This window comes from Phyllopteryx taeniolatus, chromosome 21 (genome assembly GCF_024500385.1).
Source record: "Phyllopteryx taeniolatus isolate TA_2022b chromosome 21, UOR_Ptae_1.2, whole genome shotgun sequence".
Taxonomy (NCBI): Eukaryota; Metazoa; Chordata; class Actinopteri; order Syngnathiformes; family Syngnathidae; genus Phyllopteryx; species Phyllopteryx taeniolatus.
Window position 1 is genome coordinate 12200352 of NC_084522.1, and position 22773 is coordinate 12223124.

General features: G+C 39.9%; 1 protein-coding gene across 1 annotated transcript in view; it reads right to left on the reverse strand.

Annotated features, from left to right (window-relative positions):
* The window catches only part of ext1c (exostoses (multiple) 1c), a 71679-nt gene that overhangs the window by 9815 nt on the left and 39091 nt on the right, over positions 1 to 22773 (reverse strand). Inside the window, exons 3-4 of the mRNA XM_061760268.1 lie at positions 7029 to 7122; positions 123 to 230 (exon numbers count right to left, since the gene is read on the reverse strand). Coding sequence (XP_061616252.1) covers positions 123 to 230; positions 7029 to 7122 — 202 coding nt within the window. The remainder of the gene's footprint in view (positions 1 to 122; positions 231 to 7028; positions 7123 to 22773) is intronic.

Here is a 22773-nt window from a genome sequence, read left to right on the forward strand (position 1 = left end):
CCACACGTCTGGCTTACACCCCTCCTACCAATCTACTACTTTATAATACAAGTACGTATACGTGCCATTTGAACCATCATGATTACACAACTGTGTGAATCATTTCGTCTTTTTAGCATTACCTGTAACAGCAGTCTCTCATCCCCTTCGATGACAGCCTGGTTCCATTGTATGACGTCCGAAAATGGCAGCTCCCAACCGTTGCTCAGCAACACCGGTATACACGCCGCCTGTATAAATGATAATAGTGAGAACTGATAAACCGATGCTGTGCTGATCACATTACAGTTAACCCCCTGCTATATACAGCGAACGACTGTGGTTACACCATCTTCCCAAACTCTATTTCTAATGTCTAAGAGCCATGAGTGATGTAATTTAAAAAAAATAAAACAATAACCAATGAGCTGATTAGACCGTGTAACAGGCAGTAAATGATCTGCACACAAACCTATCTTTGTGGCTGCAATGAAACATTATAGCTATCGATTTTTACCAAAGCAGCCTACTCAAATATATGAAATACTACTTTCACTCGCTTTTGTCTAAAAAAAGAAAATCGACTTTCAATCTGCGGCACGGTGGGCGACTGGTTAGAGCGTCAGCCTCACAGTTCTGAGGACCCGGGTTCAATCCCCGGCCCCGCCTGTGTGCAGTTTGCATGTTGCATTGCATGTTTTCCCCGTGCCTGCGTGGGTTTTCTCCGGGCACTCCGGTTTCCTCCCACATCCCAAAAAACATGCATTAATTGGAGACTCTAAAATTGCCCGTAGGCGTGACTGTGAGTGCGAATGGTTGTTTGTTTCTATGTGGCCTGCGATTGGCTGGCAACCAGTTCAGGGTGTACCCCGCCTCCTGCCCGATGACAGCTGGGATAGGCTCCAGCACGCCCGCGACCCTAGTGAGGAGAAGCGGCTCAGAAAATGGATGGATGGCAACAATGCCATAAAACTCTCGAGAAGTCAAGAAGAGGTGGAGTTATACGCCACTTCTCATACAGTAGAAGTGTTGAAGAGAGTTCATATATTTCTTCTCGAGCTATTTTCAACACTTTAGATTGTTTATTCATTTGTAAAAAAAATAACAGGGTCTGACCATTAGTATAAATTTGTGAAAAAATATGAAATTTACTATATTTGGACATACGTGTTTTCTGTCCAACAGTGACGATATGTTGGCATTAAGATAGCAGACTTTCGTTAAAAGAAATTATATGATTTGGTGTTTAAATAGTAGACTACAAGGTTTAATTCTCTTTTGCTTCATGCGCCAATTCTACAGTAAACTTCAACTCCCCCATGACAAATTCAAAGTCACCACTGTGTCTGATGGAATGATACATTTGGTGAACAACATATTAGTCACTCCAGAAGTAATCAGCTATTTATTGACCCATGACATAAACAAACTCTGCATGTTTACTTGCAGCTGACAGTGTGTGACCCCAAGAGCGACATCGGTGTGAGTAATAACTACTTTTTTTTTTTTTTTTTTTCCCCACGACACCCTGCAGGTTTTGTTTAGGGACTTCCAACTCACGCGAAAGAAAATGTGGCTAACCATGTTGACCGTGTGGTGCTGACTCTTAAGTGTGCAAATGAGCAACAACCACTCAGGGGATGTTAACCAGGAGGGAGCTGGTACGGAATAAGAAGGAGTCGGTTGATGCACGAAGGAGTTGTGCTTTATTGGAGATGACTTCTGATGTTGCCTCATCCGTCTAACTCACTGACAGTTTTTTTGATGTTGCTCTGCTTTTTTCACCTTCCCAGCCCTCCTCTGGTCTCCCCATTACCCCCTGGGTTCATGTTTGTCAATCATTTTCAATCTCTTCGCGTACTCTTTTTATTTCTGTCCGATCCTCCTCCTCAGTTTGGTCTGCAGACTTTATAGGTCACATGCTTTTATTGCTTAGTTAAAGCACCTGAAAACAGCAACAGCAGCTAAAGTAGTGTCGATCAAACACTCTCTCTGGCCTCCCCCCAGGGTCTCCCACGTGTATTTTGTCCGAGAATAGAGCTGCTGAAGGACAGTCTCACAAATGGGAATAGTTGCGTATATGTGTGAGCGTGTGCCAGAGGCAGCCCCAGGTTACAAGGTTGCAGTGATAATCCAAATCTAATCCAGGTCCTCTAAAATGGAATGGAAGCCAGGGGTTTGCGTGAGTCCTCTGACCCAAGGGGGAAGTGTCCAAACACCCCACTCCAGCCAAACTGGAGTGTGTGTTACATGACTGTGTTGTGTAGCTGTTTTTAGATGGGAGCACACTTACTGTACTGTATGTGGGCGTTGGATTGTTCGCGTATATTTTGGAAAGATGCCGTTACATGTCTAACCGCATTGGTAATTGCCAGTTCTTTGTGGGCTCAGCTGGTACTAAAATGAAGAAAAAAAAAAAAAAAAAAAAAAAAAAAAAACAATCTCAAAAAGTAGTGTGAGTGGAGAAGAGAAAGCGAGACGACAGAAAGGCGAGACAGAAGGAGCAGTAGATGGTGCCAAGCCCTGTGGGTTGTGTGCAGATTTGTCCATTCAGCCTCAATCTCGCTCACACACACACATACACATGCGCGCGCATGCACACACACACACACGCTCACAGTGGGGCCAAGGGAGTGCAGCAGCAGCCAGGGGAGCTCAGCAATAAGCAAATCTAAAAACAGCCACTACTGTTTCCTGTTCGGGTGCGAGAACATCGACTTGGGTGGCAGAGGGAGAACTGCAGCATCCACATTTAAACTCACTCACTCCACTCTAGGCGGTTTCACTACAGTCAGTGCACATATTCCTCTATGGACATCAACAAATGACGACGGTGTTAACGTCGTGTATGCGTCAGCGCTTGTTTATGGGCTCGTTTCAATTTGAAGGCCTAGTAAATAAAGCCTGATGGCCACATTTCCACTCAACACAGTGCACTGATTTGGACAGACCATTTGGAGATGTAACCATTAAAGGTCAGAGGACAAAGATTTAAAACAAATTCTTGATAACTCTAGAACCCCTTTACAAACCACATCTGCCATTTCGAAGTGATTTTATAGCAGATATACAACAGTTAAATTGATAAATATGATGCAGAATGCGCCTTCCGGTCTTCGTCTCTTTCCAGCGCGCTGACGTCACACGAGCCAAACAGCCTGTTCATTCGGCGTTGTGTGCTATTGTTCCATGCTGTTGTATATTTGTTGTCGTATGATTTAACGATGTCACGATGGTTTATTGTGTGGTATTTGGTTGTACAAATGGTTCAGGGAGTGGCAAGAGTTTTTTTTGGCTTTCCAAGTGAAAAAGGAATACGTGACTTTGCGGATAGGCAAAGTCAATCGACAGGGGAAGAAACGTGGTCAGCTATGGGTGCCTTGCAAGCATTCCAAACTGTGCTGATCACTTCGAACCGCCGTGTTTTGAGAAAGACTTAGCAGGAAAGCATTGGATACAGAGGTAGAGGCTGAAACTAGCTGCGGTGCCAACTATTTTTCCTATGGCAATCGGGACCTCCACCGCCAGCAAGAGAACCAAATCTAAATCAGCCGCCACGATGCACCAGTGAAGTGGCGCAGACAAGAGGTGAGGATTTCCTTGTATATACCTCCAACTATTATGGTTACTATGCACTGGGGAGTTGGGAAAAAAGACCCACGCAGTACTTTTCAGTACTGACGTCTGTACTTTTGCCAATATGACAAGCCAACAGACACACGGCAAGGACTTTGTGTGCGGCGTGTTATAACGCAACTCGAGGGAGGGGCACACATTATATAGGAATAGTGCATACTATGTAAAAGCTTGTGCTGCGTCACTGAAATATATATGAATATATAATATGTATAGTCATGCTCAAAAATATTGGCACCCGTGTCCACTCTCTTGTTCTGTTGTACAGCTGCTACTTGGCCGCTCGTCGTCGTCACTGTCTAATCGGCTCAAACGTGTACGCTTTGACGATGCCAAGTTCAGTTGGGTGCTCCTGTACGTCGAAATCCTCCTCCTTCACATATTCCAACACGTTGCTCGCCATTGCGTGTGGAGTGCCACGCGCTGTGTTGGTCAATTGCAATGTCACTTCTTGAGCTGTGTCTTGAGCTTATGGTGTGTTCGGGGAGGACTCAATATGCGTCATAAAAACCAACTTTTTTGCTAACTCCAACTTTTGGTTGAAAACTTGCTTGATGTTACGTGCATGTATTACATAACATAAACTACACAAATATGAATGTTAACTGAGGTGTCTACGGACAAAAGACTATTCCAACTAAAACTGTGGAGCATTAATAATCTGCAACGTGGAGTTCCATGATCACTCTGTGTATTTGCTGTACATTACTGAAACTGGGCTTTTTCAATTGATAATTGTATTTTGGCCCCTCTACCAGTATTTTGCACTCCTACAGATTTAGACCTTGTGAGTAAATAAGTCACAGTTGGAAAATTTCCTTTTCAGTTTTATTGTTCGCATTAGTCATCACAATTATACAGTGCTGTGTAAAAGACAGTCACCATTAGACTTGTTTGCTATAATGAAAATCATTTCAAATTCCTGGGTCTGATTCAGTCGAGCAAAGGCTGCAGTGTTAACACAACATTCATGACGCGTCACATTTGAGTTTGTTTGTCAATCTGCTTGTTGGTCAGCAGAACACTTCCTGGATCATTCAGGATAATGCACAGACAATGGGTCCCATCAAGAATTTGGGACTGGCAGTTCCATATCCAGAAACCCCTTTTTATATCGCAGTTCAATTACTGTGGAGTCAGTGCATTTTTTTTTTCTACTATTGATCAATGTAGTATAGTTACTCACCTGCAAAGCTCTGGTACTGTTACCTTTATTTCTTTATTTGATTTTAACATTGCAACAATGACTCATATAAAAGGACAAATGGGCTTTTGTTCTTTGCAAAACAACAAAACAAAACAAAAAAAGAAACATTATTGACTAATCACAACGCATACATTGGTAAGTCACCAAATTGCTTGAGGATATAAAGAACATGACCAGAAAATCACTGTTTAACACACAAGCCAGAGCCAGAGATACCAACCTTAGCCTGACGTATAGCTAATGCGCACACTCATAACAATATGGACAGGAAAAAATGCAAGAACGTTTAGCTTGATTTTCTAACTTCATTACTGTAGTTAAAACATCACCACAAAGAATTATGGGAAGCAGCAGAATCTGCCAAGCCTACAGTACTTCCCACAATGCTTTGCACTGACTACATCACAAGAACGTCACGGTGAGGCACAGTGCCTAATGCTTAAGGCATGAACGAGCACATACGCATCATGTTCTCATGATTGGCATTCACGTCACTCAAGCAGAGTACACACACGTTTTGTGTACATGTCTCGTGTAGTGTGTGGATGGCGACCTCAAGTAGACAATTAGAATACTTGCACCTCTCTAAAATTTCACTTGTTGGCACTGAATTGCATAAATGAAACTTTTATATTTATATAAATAACATACAGAAACACTTGGATGTAATCCTCACGATAAACGAGGGATTAATGTATGCCAGAAATCAGACAAATGTACCACTACATCATCATAATCCCTCATGGGGAAATTCAACTCACACTCTGTTGTATAATTGTGTTGCTGTGAAATGGGTACACTGAGTGCTGCACCTCTTGAGTTAGGGGGAGTGTGATAGGTGCCTTCGGGAGTAGTCAGGAAGCAGACTAGTATTCCTACAACAACTATAGCTGACATTTTCATTTGTCTGCAGTGGCACTTGAATCGTGACTCTTCAGCTCTAAAGCCTGATATGTGTCACTAATAGTCTTTGCTTACAATGCTCACTGCTGTTAGGGACAATTTTAATACATTTCAACATCATCTGGTGTGCATGAAGATTACTTCCAACACTAACGATAATAAAACAAACACAATGGTATTAAAGATGTTTGTGTTCATGGTGAACCCTTGCAACCACAGGTATTTGCACAGCTGTGCACTGGTGCCTCGGAGTCCAACTGAGAAAAACGTTTTCTGTGCTAGCAAATATTTTAAAAACCACATGCAAAATTCTGCTATGGATGAGTTTTGCACATTTACACTTCATTTAAATGCAGATGCATAGTTTACATTTAAACTGCCAGTTATAATAGAGGCAGGCACAAAAAAAACACTAAGGGCCTGATTTACTAAAATACCAAAGTTTGGGTGCTAAATTGAGTCTTCATTTTAACAGTTTGCGCATGCTTTTGGTGGTCATGTTGTATGTCATCTACTAAGACAACCAGCCAAAGGTATAAAAGTGGTGGAGACCACCCTATTTAAATGGGGTTTGCACTTTAGGTATCGCTGATGGAAAATTTGGAAGAGCACTGAGAGCACAAAATGAAGTTGAAGGTGATGGAATTGATAGTGTTAGTGGAGGAGGCAATCAGGCAAAAGAAAGCTATTGCTCTGATAGTTTTGGGAAAGCCAACAATAGCGTAAAAGTCATGTTTTGTTTTATTTAACTCATCCCAATTATATGCGAAATGGATGTAACAGTCCATCCTCCATAATAACATTACGTTTAAAACTCCTTTGGGAAAGGCTAGGACCAATTGTCACAGTGCATTAAAATGAACTGGACACAAGGAAATGCAGAATTTAAGTTTTGTCCTAAGTGATTTGGCGGGACGTATTCTTGTGGCTTGCTCCAAGTCTGTCTTTATTATTATTCCAGAAGCTCCAAATTTGCATTGCTAAATAGACAAACTTGATAATGTTTGTTTTGGGCATTTCAAAAATGTTTACAAGAGCGGAAAATACGTGTTTTCCCCATCACCTCCTCCTGGCCACGATTAATATGCATCTACTTTGGATAGATACATACTCTCGAAATATAAAAGGTTATTTTGCCCGCTTGGTAGGTGCAATCCCAGGTATTCCCATTTAGTAGATCACCTTCCACATCTGTTTGTGTGCGCAAACCTTAGTAAATAATGCCCGAAATATAACACAGAATGTACACATTACTTATGACTATTGCTTTATAATGTGTGATATATTTTTCACATTTATTTACCTGCAAGGACTCAAGGAAGCGGAAGGAGCCCAGGCGTCGACCTCTAGGCACCAAACAAAAGGTGGAATTGTGGAGCAGCTCCTGGTAGTCAAACCTAACAGATGATAACAGACAACCATTAATGAATAGAAACGTTCTCAATGATCACAGTGAACAACCACAGAAGAAACATGCTATCCAATGACAGTAAAACGAGAACAAACTGACTAAATAAAACACTACCATGATAGTGGCAGGCGCTTCTTCTGATTGATTGTATTTTAACAACATTCACACGTCGAATCAACCAGAGCTTTTGGGACTTAGCCATAATGACTCAGTTTACAGTATGTACAGCAATAAATCATCCAAGTTTTCCTTTTTCATTCTCAGACATGTTGGCACCGCTGTATTCAATAGGCAGAGTGTTGGAAAATGATTCTCATATGCAACTTTGGCCTATTGATTTGTTGCTGTAAATAAATAAATGAGACATTTTCCCTGCAGTGCCTCAGCAATACATTACCTGGGGGTGTTCCATCAGCCACTGCTCATATATCATAGAGCTGCTATGTAAAAGAGCCCAAACGCGCAAACGCTCATCAATCATTCCTTCAACTGCTACCAGCGACAGGTGTTTGCATATGGGGGTCACACACACACACACACACACGTGTGTGTATTTCTGCTGCATGAAATTGGATTTAAACATGCGCTCATATCTTGCAAGAATAAAAGGAATTTGAAGATCAAATGTCTAGAGATGTCTTCTGTGAAAGCATGTGCTTGAGGGAAAGGACAAAAACAATACAGACAATCATACGGTTGCCTATTACTTATTATAGGACGCGTATGCAGTTTGTGCTAAAAAATTAATGAATGCACATTTCCTGTTTGCGTATGACGAATGTGGGTAAGACCGAGCTGGTTAGCCTGACCCATTTAGGTCTGCGGTTGCTGTTTTTGTTTTTGTGCATGCCACAATGTGTGACTGGGGGTCATCGAGTGAATGCTGTGGTGTGTGTGAGGGTGTTCTTTAATGAGACTATGTACTCGTCTTCAGGCAACATTCTATTGTGGCTTGCATGGCGCTCTGAAGATCTGTGTCATGTACTTTAGCTTCTACACACAAGTAGCACCAGGTTTCACCTGTTAAGGATAACAATAGTAATATAATAACATACCTATGTACTATGATTACTATAAATGAACGATTTCCCGATTGGTCACAACATTAAATATACTTGTACAGATTAGTGACATCCAATACTACACTAATTTATTTTTATTTTTTTATTAGAGAAGACGGAATAAATTCATCCATACATCTGTTAAATGTTTAGGATATGTGTATCACCTAAGCCAGCAGTTTTCAATTATATATCTGATTACCTTATGAAAATCTTTGTGGATGTCGAGAAAACAAAACAAACAAACAAACAAAAAATCATGAAGTCCTTTAATATTGTGCCTAATGAAAAGTTGGCAATTGTATTTTACCTGTTTTAAAATAACCCGTATGTGTCCTGACAACAGAATATGGTTGTGCAGTCTCAATGCAAATTTAATCTCTATGTAGACACTCATCCGTCCACTTTCTTTACCGATTGCCCTGCCCCATCTCAGCTGACTTTCGGCAAAAGGCAGACGACACCCCGGATTGTTCGCCAGTCAATCACAGGGCACACGTGGAGACAGAAAGCCATTCAGTCGGGTGGGTCAACTATAACACCGACTCAATGTAGACATGACTTTGCAATGACTTATTTTATATTTACACATTTCTGTCACTTGGCCTCAGTTTGACCTAAGTAGCGACATAGGCCACAGTGGTGCTCTTGCCACAAGACACACACAGCACAGCGGGATTGCTCTATTTATGTCAAGGCGTCGGGCACAGTGTGATACCAGACAGATCAAAGCTAGGGTGTGTGTGTGTGCGCGGCTGTCTGATGAGGATGCTCGTCCTCTTTTTGAGTGTTTTTACCATCTTAGAATCTCTTCCACTTAGTTTTAACCTCCTTCATGTTCCTTTTCCTCTCTGCTTTCTCTGTGTTCATCATTGGACTTTTACATTGCAGCCTGTCACCGCTGAGCCTTCCGTTCATGTGTAGTTGAGTGACGACTAAATAGATATCGACCTGGTGAAAGTCAAGAGTAATGGGAAGGAACAAAGGGGCGGGTGCTAAGGAACTCTTGAATGACAGCAGCTTCTGCTCAGTTGATCAAGTTGTTTTCTTTAAAGGTCCAGGGTCAATAGGAAGGAAATGTCTGTGTGTATTCATGTACTGTGTGTTTGTGTGTATGTGTGTTTTGAGCGTGAGCTTAAGTGTGCGGTTGACCAAGTTTATGGATTAGCTGCCACAGTGCTAACAGATCACTGTCAAAACTTCTCCTACTCGTGTCCACCTCGTTGAGCATCATCTTCAGAATGTTGGTGCAATCACACAGATTGTACACACAAAAGTAGCAAAGATAAGATGTTGGACCACAATGGGCATATGCGCCATAAATTCAAATCTGATTTAAATGTTTTGTTTTGGCAAACAAAAACATTTTGGTGATTTTTTTTATATAGCGCTTTTATCTACATCACATTGCCAGGCCCACTGAGAGGAATTTAAAGTTCAGTGGCTTCAGAGCCCTTCAGCTGACATACAACACGGTTTATTTCAAATCCTAAGAAAGAGGGAAGTTACTTTAGTCTATTTCTTTTTCATTATGTACATACATATGATTAATTTAAATTAAATTTAAATTTTCTGTCATCTCTCATCTTCCTCACCTCCGGCTCCTACTTTCAGCAATCTCCACATTTGTTAAACCGGAGGAAAAAATGAGAGAATTTGTATCCTAGTGCTAAATCCTATCCTGCAGCTGTCACGCACACATAGGAAGCATCTTCCAATCGCAAACTCGCTGCCTGTTCTTGTAACAGATGGACGGATTAGCCACCTCCTTCAATCACTCCTTCATATCCATCTTTCATTCCTCACGCTCTGCCACCTCATCCATATTCCAATCTTGTCACAAAACTAGAATGCAGACTTATGTGGCTGAGAAAACAAATCGAGTTACATGACTGAAAAAAAGAAGACATTTGCATTTCACTTCACACATTCCACAAGAATGACAAGAAATCCTGTCTGACGGTCTTATCAACTAAGAGGATGCCAAAACTGTCAATATCACATGAGGTATCACGTGTAATACAAAAGCACTCGTTATCTGCAATGCAAATCAAGTGCGATCAAACTCTGGTCTCATAACATCATGATCAATCCATTGATTTTTGGCAATTACGTAATTACAACCAAATATTATTAGGTGCATGTTATTTTAATACTAAAAAAAGTAAACTATCAAGCACAGTTATTTAGCATGTGGCATTTACTGTAAAAATGTCATTTGGGGTGCACGATTCAGGTAGATGACTACTCTCCTTGGTCATTTTGTTTGTTACTTAACTATGATGATTTACAGTCTTATAGGTAGGTTTTAATGTGTTCAAAGCATCTCTTTATATTGCGGATTTTCAGTTTCTGCGGGTCGGGCAGGAACGTGTCCCCTGTGATAAATGGGGGTTCACTGTAATAGTTTTGGCTGCCCTTCTGCAACTTCCACACACAATGGTCCACTCCCATACTCTCTTAATACATACAGTCCCTCTTCCGCTAGGGGTGTCTATGCGTGTGTGCCCATAACCTGTTCTTTGCCTCTTTGTCTTCATCTGCCTCTCTCGCTCCATCTCCCATTAATTACACAGAGAGCGAAGGGACTAAGCTCTCTAATCTGAAAAGATACGACCCCACAACCAGCTCATCCCTTAACACTGTTACTTATACCTCAATCCAGCATTCACACAGAGAAACTCACACACGCACAGAGATGCAGGCTAAACAGAAATATGCATGAAAGATGTAGGATGTTTTTATTTTTTGAAACACAAAAGGGCATATGGCACATGGAGAAAATTTGCTTTACTCTAAAATGTGTCCAATTATAGATCAGAATTAAAAGTGCACCCCACATCCACTTACTGCCAAATTTGTAGCATTATGCAGATTACAGCAACATTAAATAGTGTACTCCTAAGTACTTCTAGCTAGGCTTATGAGAGCGCTTTTTGCCAAAAATGTTTAATGTTGATTTATTTTCACTTTAAACCATTTTTTAGTGGTTATCCAAGGTGATTACATACTGTATAAACTCAAAATATTCATGTGTCTGCACACAGGCCCTCAAAACGAATACAGAAAGCTTGCACACTAATGTTCCTTTTTAGATTTATAACTAAAATACTGTGCATATTAATACAGTGGTCTGCTCCATGGAATTACTTCTGAGTAGGTGTGACAAGCCTCATCATGTCGTGTCGTTTAGTTATATATATATATATATAGAGAGAGAGAGAGAGAGAGAGAGAGAGAGAGAGAGAGAGAGAGAGAGAGAGAGAGAGAGAGAGAGAGAGAGAGAGAGAGAGAGAGAAATGGGAGCACAGCTGTCTCTCCATTAGGCTAAAAGCACAGCAACAGACTAACATGGCCATGGAGTCATCAACCCATTTGCCGCTCTTTGAGAGTTGGAAGAAGGGTTTGGAATATTTAAGAGCAGAAAGATAGAGAGGTGAGGGGTGAGGGCATTGGGTGAGGTTGAGAAAAAGGCTATACAGCATCAAAAGGGGCAATGATAAACGAAGGACACAGAACCCAAAGTGACAAAAGACAATGCGCTGATGTGTGTGGCCTTTTGGTGTGCTGATTTTTATCAGGCTCGTTTTACAACATCTGCATGTGGCAATGTTATCTATAAAATAGTCAAATTGTGTGCACTTGAGATCTCAACAAGCGCAAAACACTTAGTCCCAAAACCTACAGTCCCAAACTTGAAAAAAAAATATGTTGTCGTTGTTAAATAAAATGTCTATCAACTTCTGGAAATGAACAAAAATGCTGCGGCACATAAAAAGCCACTGCTGCTGCTTCTTCTTTGGGTTTCTATCATGGTTTGGTTTAAATTAAACTGTGGCATTTATTAAGTAGGACAGCAAAACCTAAACAGAATTACTGCTGTGTAGAGCAATTTTTGCAGTTTAACTTTTTGAACAGAACAATACCTTAATAAGGCCACATGAGAAAAACAAAGATGTATATATAGGTAAGAAAATAAGGCAGAGCTTGAGGTAGAAAAAGCTCACTCTGTTTGTTCGCCCATCTCTCCCAGCAGACGCTATGTGTCTGCTGCAAGTCTAGCGTGAGTGATCTCAAATCAGGTTTTCTGCCTATGAATACAGAGCAAGGCGTCAACTCTCGACTTACTTTTCCGTCTTAACCCCCCCTACACTCTGCAGGTGCACGGGCCGAAACCTTGCTTCCATTTCCCATTTTAACTGGATGCTTAAGCGAATGTCTATCTCAAAGTGCAGAAGGCTGAGGCTTACAATGGGAATTCTGAAGTGGGAGTTCTCCTTTACTTTGCTCCATAATTTATGATATAAGAGAAGATAAAAAAAGAGGGAGCAAAACACTGAAAAGACTGAAAACTGAAAGGAGTAGTGAAAACGCCTTAAGATGGTCTTTTGGGTGATATCAAAGACATTATCGTCAATTTACATATGAATGACAAGTTCTTCCTCCTACTCATCGTTTTTGTGGAGCAGTGTGCTAAAACCTTCGATAGTAAGAAATAAGCCATTAAGTGTGCATGTAAACACAAGTGTTGGTTTCATGGCAACTGCCAGATTAAAGTTGAACTCATAGGACAAGTCAACTGGCAACACACTGGGAAGCCATTTAACAGCAAAACACACCAAAACACATCTTGTAAGTTCAAGTGCCGCCGTCGACATGTGTTGAAGCAAAACAGAACAACAAACATTACATCAGAGGAATAGCGCTGTCATTAAAAGCTCTGAGCAAATACTGCTACATATAGACAAGCAGCTGCACTAACAGCAGCACCGGTTGGAACACCCAAACACAGGTGGGGCCGACAATAGGTATGGCAGCCATGCTGCAGCTTCTTTTGAAGGCAAATGTGTGGGAACGTTTGCAGAGACTACTGGATCGTTGGAGAATGTGAGTGTGTGTCTGTGGCCATCAGTCAAATGCATCAAACCTTCTTTTATAGCTCACACAAAAACCAATACTTACTACTACAAAGGCGACAAACTGGTATGGAGCAATGTGTGTTCAAAGTGTTGAAAAGCACAAAATATTCTCAGGCAAGTTTGGCTTTAATGAAATCTGTGTCACAAGAGTTCAGCCGCCAGCCTGCTAAAATAGAGAATGCAACCCGTTTTGAGACTTCAAACGCCACAGACGTTGTGTTTTACGATCAGCGGACAACTGTGGAGTCACTTCTACATAGAGCTGCTATTCATATAGTCCTCCCATTTATCATAATATTTCACTGTCGAGGCAAGAGGCACAATCAGTTGGTTTCGCTGTATGATATGGCTAACTCGGGCTTGTCCAACAAAGAGTTTATTCTAAAAGTTTAGTACTGCTGTTTATTATTAGTTGCTGAGCAATATTACTTCAAAGCCACTTTGAGCAGGCACGTGCACACAAAGAAACTCCTATTGGTGCCCAAGCACCTGCCCTTTTGCCCTGGATGAAAAAAAGTGCACTTTTAGCTGCAGCACATTTTTTCTTCATTCATCAATATTTTTACAAATATGAAAGATTATCATCCGTGTCTTCAATTCCGCTCAAAGTGTTTTGATATCTGACATGCATTTATTTGAGTTCTTGGGAGAATTATACATATATGAAATTGATGCTTTAGAATTGTTTTGTGCCCTTGTTCTGACGAACACCTTTAAACAAAGAGATGCCCCTGATGTGTTGTAAGATGTGACTATAAAAATGTCTGGAAACGCCTACTAGAACATATGAGATTTATTTGGGGGTTTCCCGAGGCACTTTCAATGTGGCCGGTATGTGCTGACTCCCATTTAACATGAGTTTGAATGTGATTGCTTAATTCAAAACACAGCCACATCCTCATTTAAAAGAGGGTGTACGCACTTCTGCAACCATGTTATCTCTTGTTTATTTTTACTTCCCCTCTCTAAAATATTGTTGTTGTTTTTTTCAATTTATTTGTACAGATTACAGGTTAAATATTTTTTTTTTTTATCTCGGTCCCACTTCTGTAGCTCACAAAACCCTGCCATTTGAACAGGGGTGTGTAGCCTTTTTATTTCCACTGTACCTTCAACATGTTAAGTTATATTGTTGACTGTATTGATTGTGCTAACAGAAATTAATACATAATGTATAATCAATGCACAAATTTTTTTTTTTGTAATTGTATGAATAGTTTTGGCAATGGGTGTCCTATTTTTGGCTTGAGCACTTGCTCCCAAAAATGTCTGTATACGTTCCTAACACTGAGCTATATGTTGCTGATACAATTGCTTTAAATTAAATGTGCGTAATATGAGTCTTTTTATTGACAACACTGCAGAGAATTACTCAACTTTCAATGTGCTTCAGGCTGTCCTAATGAGGAAAACGAGGAACCTATGCTATGGGGACTCATATACATACTGTATATTAATATTGTCATGGAAATCCTAAGTTTATTGTCTCTTTAAAACCAATTGATAGTAGGTTTTCACTTATTCTATGAAAATTCTATGCTATGACTTACTTTTTCTCAGTTTCTGAAGTGACATGAAACAGACAAGACCTGTCACAAATAAGAATTTGCATCCAGTAGTGCTGCAATTAGTAATTGATTATTCTACTGACAATTCTATCGGAATAATCAAGTGTAAGGATAAAATATATTTCTGCTTGGTTAAAGAGCAATTATGAATACACAAGAGAAAATGAGACATTCACTCAACAATGAACGAACCAATTGGTTTCCTCTTTTATATAATCAACAGTATTTCAGTACTTCATGTGCACACAAAACCACCTGCTGACCAAGTGTATAATCACAAGCAACTGTATCTTAGGCCACATAATATGTGATGCATTGCAATATGGTGGTTGTTGTGGCACTTGGAAATGACTATAATTGACAAAACAAAACAAAAAAAAAGGTTTGACCAAATATTATGTCGGCATGAAATAATAAAATATTGTTTGAACGTATTCTGTGTGCGTAACTGTTTCCAAAATGGTAGTAATCATATACAGGCACGTCTAAAAAAAATTTGAATATGGTAGAAAACTCAATTGATTTCAGTACTCATACACGTAGTCATTAAACACTTGGGAAAATATTTTTCAGAGGGAACATTTCTGGCTAAATTCTACATTCAAAATCAATTCCATTGTTTCACAATAGTTTGTTACGTTATGTTCTAGTTTCTAGAGATGGTGAATTTGGAGTTGTCATTTGCTGTAAGCTATAATCAAAATTATCCATGAATAAAAAAATCATTAACTATTTCAGTGTGTGTGGTCCATCTCTAGAATATGAGTTTCAATTTTTGAATTGAACTACTTAACTAAATTAAGCTTTTATTTATTGAGATGTACCAGTATGGCAGCTTGTGTAATGTGTTTGTCAACTTTGGACAATTGCATAAACCCACATTTTCACAGAGCTGGTTGCCGGGGTCTATATTGCTGTGTCAAAGTGTCACACATCGTGCCAAATTCTGAACCACTTCCCGAAGCGGTCACGTGGTACTGCCAGGCAGCGAAGCTTCTGACGTCATCACTTCCGGCCCCTCCCCCAAATGAAGCAAGCCTTGATACGCGCCTCGTGGACACGCCCCCTTCATAACTCGACACACACCTCGAAGATTCGGCACAACCCGTAACATCACTACAGTAACCGCTTTTGGTGAACCTGCAGATTAGAGAAATGGGGACTAAACCTGACTTCCAATGTGAAGAAATCAAATATGGTAAAATGGATGTACAAATAAGCCATTGTTTGCAAACATACTAGTCATGCATTGACTTCAAGTCAATGTGGTGGCAGGTTGTTTCAAGGGACATGATCAAGAACCTTTACTGCAATCAGGGAACCAGTAGTCAATAGTCTGGACAAATCTTTGGACCTCTCTGCACCTGAACATTACCTTGTCCGGGTTGCCTCATTCCATAAATAAGAAATAATATACACTATAGTTGTGGGATATTAAGCCACATTGCTGTTGAAGGGATCTTTTGTTGTCGGAAATTCCCAGCCAAGACACCCTGATGTGTGGATGTAGGTGCTCACTGTGATATTTCACTGATAGCCACACCGTTTAAGGGTTTTATGTTTCCAGGGGAACATATCTTCATCTGTGTCAAAAAACTCATGGTCCGGCTTAATAGTGTTTTGTGAAAATGGACTATCGTTGTGAAACAACCTCACGCAAAAGCATATCGAAGAACAAAATGAACTCGTTCAGGACGAGTAAGTTTGTTGTTTTTCTCATCCCAAATGACTATTGATTCTGAAATATTGAACATTTTTGTCAAGACCATCCATTATTATGGATATAAAAGCAATGATGCAGCAAACGGGTGGTAATGTTTCCCAAAAACTCAATACCAGTTTTTTTTCTCAACACTGCTCAGATTAAGGGTAGGACAAAATATCAATATTGTGCTATATCTCTCACAAGACAGTATTGATACACCAATATCAGTTTATAGACAGTTGCACACTTAATGACAAGTTTGGCCTTTTAACGTGTGTTGTGTGAATCTATACATAGTGTTCTCCTCCATGCACTCCACACTAGACTGCATCAAAACAACCGGATGAATACATTTTATTTTGTTGTATTTCAAACATTTTGTCAGCATCGTCTGATATAAGGAACTCAGACGCACTGTCATGAATGGAATTAATTGTCACTAGGTTCATACTGTATATGTTATATAGTATGTCCCTTTGTTTAAAAAGAGAAAGAAGAAAAAAATGTGCCATTAATATACTGAACCTGTTGGATCAACGAGCCATTATAAGTCAGTACAAAATACAGTATAAAGCCAATTAATTGATAATTGCATTCAATTATTTTCTTACTTTTTTTTTGTCTAATGACAGCGTGTCCAATACAAATATCTATTTCCCTTGTTCAGTTTCATAAATATTATTTTTATTGTTGACAACATGTTGTGATAACATCATGCAGCTGCTAACTTTAAAAGTTAGTTCTGACCCTAGTCCACATTTGGTTAATGTCTGGGCATTTACGTGCTATTCATTCTTACTAATATATATAAGTCTATATTTTTAATATTAATATATGTTTAATTGTATTATCTGTAAAACATGATTTCGTGCGTTATATAGTATACGTGTATGCATGACTATAATTATGTGTGAGCCTTCTGTAAAAACTGCTGTTCAATAAAATTTACAATACTTTTGCCACATTCAGTTAGTCTCTAGCCTTGAAATGAAGTGCATTTGTGACAGTATATCTAAGACCCATACCGCCATTTTCACAGTAAAGTCTGAGTAAAAATTGAGCTTCCAGTAACCTCTTTCACCTGCAAAGAATATTGAGCAGATTGAAGTCAGTCTGACGCTGAATCGCTGCCGATGTGTGCAGACAAGTGGAGCAGAGAAGAGGGAGTACGAGCAACAGTCAAAGAGACAGCACAAGGTGGGCAGAGAACAGATGTCTTTTTTTTTTTTTTTTTGCAAGGGTCATAAACAAGGAGTCATTCAACTTTGAAGACGGCCGAAGGGCATGGAGAATTACAGAGTGCGAAGATGAGTGAAATGGAGATAAATGACAGTGCAGTAGCAGGAGTCAATTCAAAAATGCTCAGTGATGGAGGAAGAAGGGGAATATATTAGTGGAGGAAGAGTGGTCAGGGAGACTAAATGGTTTGTGAAATCAATCAAAGGAGGTGCAGCCTGGGAGGTCATCTACACTGCAGCCTTTATGGTGTTGACATTGCCAACGTGGAACAGCCCCCTGCAAAGGGGGTCTCACATGAATACAGTGCTGGTCGCTGAGGGAATTTGGTGCATATGCATATTTATAAACTCACACTCACGCCGGTTTGTCCTAACCTGTTCCAGTGATTGATGTGGTGTGTGCTATCAAGTAAGAAGAGGGAGAAACTCGACACAATGGCATTAAATAACCTAGATTAAATACCAAGGAAATCTATGAGATGTGAGGCAACCATAACTGTCTTTGTGTGAAGTAGATATTTGTCTTTGTTAATCAGCTCCCAACTATTCACTTTTGCCCGTTGGGACCTTATTATGCCACCAACACTGCTAAGTTTAACTTAAGAGAACATACCAATAATAAGAGAAAACTAAAAATGCATGGTCATAAACCACCTTGTATCCCACCAGGCACTTTCCAGTTGGTTATGATACTGTTATTTATCTGTTTGTTCGCTTTAATCATTCAATCCTTGATACTTTGCTTGTACAAGTAGATGACGGGCAGTTTTAGTAACCTGCCTCCAGCCTCGAAGCAGCATGGTAAATCGTAATAGCAGCATGGTAAAATAATTTAACATTCTGAGTGGCATAAAAGGAACATCTCTGCCTTCCTTGAACGGTTAATCAACATTATGTAACATAACGGATACAGCTGATCTTTTCTCTGTTTATCCCCACAACAAAAAAGACCGACCTCTTCCTCTCACACCTCCTCAGCTTCAAGAATTGTGTCGGCCATTGTTACAATATGTTGCATAAACTAGTTTCCAACATTTCGAGCCATTCCTGCCTGAGCCCCAAATTTTGAGATTTGGGATTAGACCCTGTGATTTTAGTAAGGAATAATCAAGCGCCAACCCTTTCTTAACTAAAATAACTCACTGTTTTAGATCGGGCATGACGACGACGACATGGAATTCTGCATAAATCATAATAATGAATCCAAGATAGTAATACCGTATTTCTAAAACTTTATCAACTGATTATACAGTACCTGCACATTGCTGCTTTACTGATACAAAATTCTTGCAAACATTTTCTTGCATTTGATCTCTGACAAAAACTTTCACCACTTGAGAAAAGCTGTTTCACCGGCCAACCATCTTCACTCAAGTGGACGTGCAGCACATAAATAATTGACAGGCTTCCGTGCATCGGAATGGAGCTGTACCGTACACAGTATATGCCGATGCGTGTGCTTTCAGACGCAGACAGCAGGCTGAGTGGTGATTACATGCGGTCTTCAGGGGGATGCAGGAGGCCATGGCCTTTATGAGGTCAGGAGATTGCTGATCTACAGGCTTTACAGTTGCTTCACACTGTGGTTGTGAGTTAAGCATGTCTGTGGCTGCTTCAGTCCTGTCTTCAGGTTGTCATGTTTTTAGCAACTAAATCACATAAACCTGCAAATCAAAATACTGATATGATTTATATGGTATTAGGTTTAAATATGTTTAAAATATATGCATATCTCTTCTATTATTGATTGGCTGCTTTACCTTAAATTGGACCATTGGTCTGACCTTTATTGAAAACACGTGAGGCACCTGCATGCATTTTTATCAGAGAAATGCTCGAGAAGGAGAGTGTATATGTGTCTATGTGTACTGTATGTGACATCAAGGTAAACAGATTCCTCAGATAAAACGCAGACAAGAGCTCATGTGAGTGAAGTCATGTGTCTAATGCATGTGCAGTATGCTTCGACAAGCAGATAAACAACATTGAATGCTGTGTGAAGTTTTCAACTTATCTAACATCAACAGCCTTTACATACATACACACATTACACAGCATATGACTTGAACTCAATTGCACATTGTCTGACTGTGACAGCACTTGTTTTGCAAATAACTAGCGACATGAACAATTGCCCCACACAACCAGAAAGAGCTTTGCCAGCTTTTTGCATTTTTTTGAGGACTCAGTCATCTTTCAATAATCTTAGTAGGCTCAATTTGTTTCCATTTATTAAAATCTAACAACATAGTAACAGGAGGATAAAAATAAAAATTATTATGATTATCAGTGTGGACTGTTATGAATGGCAGAGAACCTAGAATATACGTTCTAGTTACCCAATGAAGAAAAACAAATCTGCAAAAAGAACATCATTAAAGCTGAGAAATTGACACTTAAGTGGGAGCGAGCGTCTTGTCTCCTTGAGAACAAGAAAAGGTGAGTTCAGTCAACTATTTGAGGCTTCTGCTATGACAAACATATGTTCTCAATTCAAGCTTAGGACCTCTCAAAATAGCACCACCATGCACTTCTATTCTACTTATCTTCTCCAGAAAATGCAGTGAGCTGCATAAACTCACAGTGAGCTATTACTGGCCTACTTTTTCCTAGAAGCTTAGGCTTGAAAGAATTTCTTTAAGATTTAACGCCCAAAACAACAAGATTACATTCAAATTTGATTTGTTTTTCTCTTCTCTCAACGCAGACGCGACAAGGATGTTCACAAACATACATACATTCATGCACACTGGCCATCCACAGCTTGAGTAGCACTCAGCGCACTGAGACGTGGAGACAGTGGGAGCACTGTGGAGGACTTGGACTCACTCCAGAGCCTCTCGAGAACATTCCATTGAGAGTCTGCTGGCTGGATGGCTTGGAGGCTGGTAAACAAGCACAATAACAAACAACTACACCAGCAATACAAAATTCCATCAAGGAGCATCAACTCCCAAAGGAGAATTTCCCATGTCCTAATAATCTTGTCATTGTAGGCAATTCCATCTGCATCTGTAATGTTGAGGCTATCAATGATTTAAAATATTTGAGATAGTTTGTGAAGGATACAGACTTCCAGTTCTCCAACAAAATACCCTAATATATGCTTATCATATTAAAACTAGTTTGTTTTAGAGCTTTAACCATAATCAGTAAATCCTTGAATGAGGAACTTGTCCTACAGCTGTCATCCTTTCAGAAAAAAATCTGTAGAGGCGTGAGCTACTAACAGAATAAATTAGCTTGTTTTTCACACAGGCCAGCTGTCAACCACAGACAACATTTGCCTTCAGTACATGTTCCACTTCCATTGCAATGTTTTTTTCTTCAATTAAATTTTTCTTGAGGCAAGTTAACAAGACCACGGTTGAGACTTAATGATCAGGTCACAGAGGTAAGCACCTCTCACTGCAGACTTCAATTTATGTTGCAATCTGAAGTACAACTGGTCATTACACCAGCAATTGACTGTGGAAGAAAATTTGTTTTTGCCACACTTTGCAGCTAGAGCAACTTGCAGACTTCCTGTATACAGTGGAACCTCGATAAAATGGACACCAATGTAACGGGTATCAGATAAAATGGACCGTCGGGACTGAACAATATGTCCAAAAATATTTTCTATTTGTCACTTAAAATGCTGTTCACAAAGTCTTCCAGTTCCACAATTGGTCGTTGTTGTTTACTGGCGCTGTGGCGCAACGCAGGCAGATAATGGGATGGATGTATTTTCGGGTCACAGATATAGAATATGACTAGATTCAATTCCAAACGATGTGCCTCCCATGCCTACGTGGCGGCCATGTTGAATGTGGGGCATTGACATGGCAGCCATGTGATGATGATTCTATTTATTGTCTATTGTGAAATACAGCGAGAGAGAGAGAGAGAGAGAGAGAGTGGCATGGCTCTGAAGAATACAAAACAGCAGTCTTTGGTGTCTGTAACATGCTATTTTTGGTTCAGTAACAGTTGTTTTTGTCAAGCCGTTCGCCTTTGGCAACAGATTTGGAACCAGGAAGCACACAAATTACTCACGGCTCATTGAAAGCGACTCGCCGATGATGAGTACTATTCACATATTTGCAGATTTAAATTTGATTTATAAAGTACTGCATGATTTGGCTGCAGCTCCTTTGGCTGAGTTCATCAGCCAAAGAAACAGCTGTGAGCGTGTCACTCGAGGCTCTGTCAGAGGTGACTGTCTCATTCCTCTGCGCAGGAGCACTTTCAGTAAGTCAGCCTGGTCAGTGAGGAGCGCTGGTGAGTGGAACTCAGTAGCTGAGGAGGTTAAACTGCTTACAACATACAAGGCCTTCACAAAAAAACTGAAAATGTGGCTAGTTAACACCTATAGCTGCCAACACTAAAAGACAAGTATGTTATGTTGTCTTTTTGTTATGATCAAAAAAATTATGGTTTTATTCTCTCTTAATAGTATAGCTTGATTATGTATCCTGTATTATATTGTCTTGTAGATGTATTTTACTGCTTTTTTACATCATGGCCAGGGGACTACAGATGAAAACTAGCCTTCTGGCTAATTCTGGCTTTTTAACCATGTGTACTTCATGTGTTTTATGAAATTGCATTGTCCCCTTTCAAAAATAAACTGATAAACACCTTAACATTTTCACCATGACCAAGTACACCGGTGTGGTAAGTTTGGATAAAATGTGAAGCTTGCAAACATTTTTAAGCTTTGTTTACATTTATTTACAATAACTTTGTACTGTACTGGGTGTTTTAAGGCCATGAAAAAACCTACAAAACAATAATTTTGTACAGTAATATGGGTGTATATGGCCTCAAAAAAAGAGTGTTCCAATGTAACAGACAATTGGCTGTATCACACTGTTTAGGATTGAAATTTTAAGTAGTTAATGCTTGTTATAGCTGCAAATTTATGTTTTCCTCCTAGAAAAAGGAAGAAATAAAAGCATACATCAAAAGCCGAGGACCCTAAGAGGCAAAGATGGCAAAATGGCCCGTTTATATCCAGTTTAGCTGACCTCCTCGTGATTGACAGCATCTGACTGACTGACGCTCCTTGCAAACGGCTGCAACTCCAGCCGCAGCAATCATGACATTATGTGCTGAGACAGCCCTAAAAGGTTGGACATTACAACTATTTCACCCTGGGAAA